The sequence below is a fragment of the Rattus norvegicus genome, chromosome X (genome assembly GCF_036323735.1).
Source record: "Rattus norvegicus strain BN/NHsdMcwi chromosome X, GRCr8, whole genome shotgun sequence".
Lineage (NCBI taxonomy): Eukaryota > Metazoa > Chordata > Mammalia > Rodentia > Muridae > Rattus > Rattus norvegicus.
In genome coordinates this window covers 86,815,926-86,821,314 of record NC_086039.1, presented here as the reverse complement: position 1 = coordinate 86,821,314, position 5,389 = coordinate 86,815,926, and the positions used below count along the sequence as shown (strand labels likewise).

General features: G+C 42.2%; 1 protein-coding gene across 1 annotated transcript; it reads left to right on the top strand.

Annotated features, from left to right (window-relative positions):
- Positions 1–4,278: 4,278 nt before the first annotated feature.
- On the top strand, positions 4,279–4,888 carry Hmgb4l3 (high-mobility group box 4 like 3). Its single transcript, XM_039100154.1, has one exon. The coding sequence runs from the start codon at positions 4,337–4,339 to the stop codon at positions 4,886–4,888; it is 552 nt and encodes a 183-aa protein (XP_038956082.1). The 5' UTR covers positions 4,279–4,336.
- Positions 4,889–5,389: the final 501 nt, after the last annotated feature.

Below are 5,389 nucleotides of genomic sequence, written 5' to 3'. Positions count from 1 at the left end.
TAACATTGTGTTTGAATGGGATTGATAAGGCCTTTGCAGTGTTTCCCTCACCCCCAGCCCCTTCTTGTCTAGTTCTAGATGTTTATCCAGAGGTGAACAGGCTTGCCTGACCCTGACCATCATGTTTCCATTCCTGTACTTGATCATTTTCCATTACCTGTCTACTTATGGTGTTAGATGCTCCTCTCCTAGGTTCTTGAAGTTGGTGTCATAATTAAAGAACATGCATTAAAACATAAGAAAGCACCCTTGCTACAGTACTGACCGTGGAGCAGAAGGCTTAATCTAGATGTTCCCTGCTGCCTCCACCTACCTCCTTTTCTGATTCCAGCATCTAACCCAGTATATATCCTCTCATTCAGTAACCATATCAGTCTCATCCACGGTGTATTAGTTTCCGTTTTCCAAAGATGTGAGGATCAAAAAGCATCAATTCTGTGTCGAGACACAGCACATGGCTGGGTTTAGTGCTTTCTTAGGACTAGATGAACAATGTGAGAATGAAGGGAGTTCAGCACTGATGGATATTGCTCTTCTTATGAAAACATAGTAGGAGCCTATGCATTGTCAGTGTGACCTATTACTTCTCCTAACCTATTGAACTGCTTGGTTTACACAATGCCTGCCAGCTTCTTCTGCTGTTTAGACAATCAATTGTCCTCTTCCTGAACCCACATTTAGACTAAGCTATGGTAGAAAGTGTGTGCCAACTGCCTGTCCTTTCATTCCAGTCTGTAAAAGCTGGTTTCTCTAGCTGGCTTCTCACAATGCCTTTTATCTTCTTAGGCCTGTGTTTTCGAGAGGATGAATGTGATTAGAGAGCAGAGGTCAACATCCATGGGGGTTTCTTCTGCCCCCATCTGCCTTACCGTTTAGACACAGACACTTTCTCTTTGGCCTTGGAGTCACTGATTCAGATAAGTCAGGTGACCAGTAGCCATCAGGGAGCCTCGTTGCTCTGCCTCTCCAGTGTCACTTCCTTGTTTTCACTTAAAAATATGTATTTATTTGTTTATTTTATGTGTATGAGTACACTGTCACTGTCTTCGGATACACCAGATTTGGACGTCGGATTCCTAATACAGATGGCTGTGAGCTACCATGTGCTTGCTGGGAATTGAACTCAGGATCTTTGGAAAAGCAGTCAGTGCCCTTAACTGCTGAGCCATTTCTCCAGCCATTTGTTTCACTTTTTAATGTGGATTCTGGGAGCCAAGCTCTGGTTCTCATGCTTGCATAGAAAATGCTTTGGCAATGGAGGCATCACCACAGTTTCATCAATGTCTTTTAAAAGCATGATTTTGAGCAGAAGACTTGACTGGACTTCACCATCTGACAAGAAAAGCTAGCTCGAGGGCTCCCATCTGCCTAGCTCTGGAAGCCATAATCTCCTTGCATACTTCCAAGGAAAGCATCCCTCATAGTTGCCACATGTACTTGCCTAGATGGAGTTCTTCAAATCTCATGGGAGCATTAGTGAGCCTTGAGATCAGTCTGTGGTTTTTCTTCTAACCATGAAAAGAAAACATGACAGAAAATAATAGCATGTCAAGCACATACTAAGTATAGTTTAGTAAAACTTGGTGCCATGACCTCTTTTTTATACTGGTAAAGGAAACAGCACCCATATAGGGTAGCAATGAAGATTATATGGATTCATTATTGTCAGAAACTGAGGCTGATACAGATTTTTTTATGTAAACGTGTGGTAATGATCTATAAAATTATGTGTATTTTTATTATAGACTGCAATAAAGAGTTTTAAAAAACTGAACTTATAACAAGACTGAGGGTCAATTTATTTAAAACCCACAGCCTATAATATGCATATATATATATATATCTTTATTGGCAAAGCCACAGTCATTTGTTTATTGATTGTATGTGATTACTTTTGAACCAGAATGGCAGAGCTGAGTATATGCAACAAGAAGTCCTGCCGTTCATGAACCCTGAGGCCTTTAATATCTGGCTAGTAGATGAATGCCCCTACCTAGAGGACACTTTATAATTCAGGACAGTGGATGCAAGTGTCTGGGTCCTTACTTTTGGCAGGAACTGCCCTTGAATGTGCTTCTGGGCCTCTAGAGACTATGGAAATCTAGATCTATAGAATGTCATTACCCTTCTGCTTGGGGTTAATATCTATACGGTGAAAGATTATGGGCATGGTAGTTTGGTCAAGGTCCCAGAAGAATAATTTGATGGGTGTTTAATAAACAGACTATCCCTAACATGAGGGGAGAGTTCAGGAAGGTTCTGGGATGTAGGGAAGTGACAGAGGACTTGAGGCAGAGAAAACAGAACTGTCACCAGCATAGACAGATGATATGGGAGGGAGTAGTTTGTGGCCCTGGGAGAAGAGCTGCTTAGAAATGACACCTTTTCATGGGAAGAGAAGTGTCCAAAGAAGTGCCTACTCATCATGATCCTGAGAGGATGAAGCCAGGAGACATGCCTCACAGGTCACCTTCTCCTTGCAAGTCTCTTGAGTCTCCTTGCAAGTGACATGAAATGAATCTTTGCTATTGTCCAAGTAGAGTAGCCAAGGAAGGGCAAACAGTGGATCATCAACAGCACACAGCACTGATTTCAGAAGCAGGTAACCCAAGTCAGCTCACCTGGCCAAAACATTTCCATCATGCCTCTAAGTCTGTATTGTGGCCTACATAACAACAGCTTTTTTATATAATTATTTATTTTGCCTTACACGATACCCTATATGTCACCTAGAGCAATGTCCCTTGCTGGGGCAAACATTTTCCTGGAAAATCATAAGCTCACAGGGAGGCAAGGTATGACTGAGAAGTATTTCTTTACACTAAGCCAAAATTTAATGCCAGTCTTGGAGTTCTGAGAATAGTTTAATTGTAGGGCTCTGCCACTGAGACACACACACACTATACGCATATGTGTGTGTGTATGTATGTATGTATGTATGTTTGTATAATATTTCTGACACTTCCCACTGAACCCTAAAAAACAGCTTATACAGGCTAAGACCAAACATGTCACCTCTAGACATCCCTTAAAAGTTTTCAGGACAGTCACTAAAATTAAGTAGGTTGACTACAAAGATCATGACTTCTGCTTATTTTTTGCTGCTCAACTTTGAATTTAATCCTTCTTTTGTCAATGAGTGCACATGTTCTTGCCCAGTGCAAGTGGCACTACAGTCCCCCATTGGCTTTTAAGTAAAGCCACTTATATAACAGATAAGGCTGTTGGCCTTTTCTCTCCTCAGATTCACGATTCGTGGGGTATCAACTTTTACCCCAAAGAAGCCAATTTCCTTAACTGTTTAGCTACTTTGTAAATTAACTCTAAGAAATGGGAACTCCTGAGGATGGGGAGGGGCTGCTGGAAGAGCCAAGAGTTCACATTTTCAAGAACTCCAATATAATTTAAAAACTCTCAGTTTCTCTTCCCTCTTTCCCTTACAATTTCTTTACAGAAACAAAGAATTCACACTCTAAGAGTGCCTGGGTTTTAAATTAGACAACTCTGACCTGACAGGAACCAAGTCCCAGTTTCATAGCTGATTATTTTTAGAATTACTACTAAACCCTTTGTGCAGCAGGCATTACCAAGGATCAAGGCAAACAGAAAGCCTTCGCATATTACTTTGACAGCTCCTGAGACATCCCCAACTCCTGGCTTTCTTTATTTGTAGTGTGTGTGGGAATGAGGAAGGAGCATCCTAACAATAACATGTAGAATCAACCCATGTTATGAGCCATCCAGAGACAGAGATAGAAAAACCCCATAGGTGGAGCAAAGTCCATACCCTCTAGGAAGCCAAAGGAAATGATTCCCAGGGCCAATAGCAACTCTAATAAGGTTCAGATAAGCCTTTATTGTCCTTAGAGGCAAAAGGGAAAGTCCCTGGAGAAACCAACCACTAGGAGGGCCTACCTTTAAATGACTGAACTTTGCTGTCATTGGCCAGCTCAGAGATGACATCACAATTTGCCTTCCTTGACCCAACAATGCCCACAGCACTGTAAAGGCTGGGCCCTGGTTGAGGCACCCACAGAGACAATATTTCACCATAAGTAGGGCACTTTCTGGATTGCTCCTAGGGTAAAGAGACAGAAATCTCTGTTATAAAAATCAGCAGGATCTAGCAAAGGGACTCATGGTTTTATAAACATGGGAAAGAAGTTCAGCTAAGGCCCAAGGTGAATGTCTCTTCTTTTGTCTTTTTTTTTTTCCAGAGCTGGGGACCGAACCTAGGGCATTGCGCTTGCTAGGCAAGTGCTCTACAACTGAGCTAAATCCCCAACCCGTGAATGTCTCTTCTTACATCCATTTTATACTGAATTTCAGGAAGCAAATGATGGAACAGTCGCCAAACACCTACCATGGCTTTGCAGAATTCTCTAGAAAGTATTCAGAAAATTGGAGATCCATCTCAAAGCAGGAAAAGGCAAAGTATGAAGCCCTAGCCAAGCTCGACAAAGCCCAGTACAGGGAAGAGATGACGAATTACACAGGAAAGAAAAGAAAGAGAAAGGAGAGATGTAAATGCACCTCAGAAGCCCCATCCTCATTCCTGCTCTTCTCCCGGGACCACTTTGCCCAGCTGAGGCAAGAGAACCCAAACTGGGTAATGCTGGATGTGGCCAAGTGTGTGGGCAAGATGTGGTCCATGTCTGTCAATGTAGACAAAATTCCTTATGAACAGAATGCTGCACTTATGTGTGGGCAAAGTACTTCAAGGAGCAGGAGGCCTACCACCACCAATGTCAGGGCAACAATGTCAGGGCAAGAAGAGGAACTTCTTGGGATAGTGCAAGAACAGTTTGAAGCAATAAAACCTCATTCAACTGGCTTTCTGGCCCTAGGGTTTTGTATTTGCAGACTGTCCTTGGATGCCCTGCTATAGTAGTGAGTGGTTTGATTCAGGTCTAGCCTTGGGGAGACTGACTTTTAGAGAGGCAGCTCTAAGACAAGGAACTGGCTGCAGGACACAAATGGCCTAGGTTGACCTGTGTGGTCAAGCATATATGAGAAGCCATTTGTGCACAGGGAGTCAGACCCACAGCTGCTTTTGAAACCAAAGTATAGTGATAGGCTCAGAGATTTCTTAATAAAACTACTACCTTCTGCTGTTGCTTGCCATTTCATGGGAATGGGGCAAAAAAAAAAAAGAAAAAAAATGAAAACAAAAAAAAAAAACAGGATTTCGCTGTCTATGCAGGAAATCATTTTGATTTTGATAACAATTCTGAGTTTGGAATCAAATTGTTTGGGTTGCAACACATCAGGACCATGTGACAGGAACTATGAGAAGCTTCTGCCTGGTGTGAGCATCCAATTACAGAGAAGGTTATGATATAAAACAGAGAAATAGGAGTTGTGGTGGGATGAGAAGCATGGTGGGACT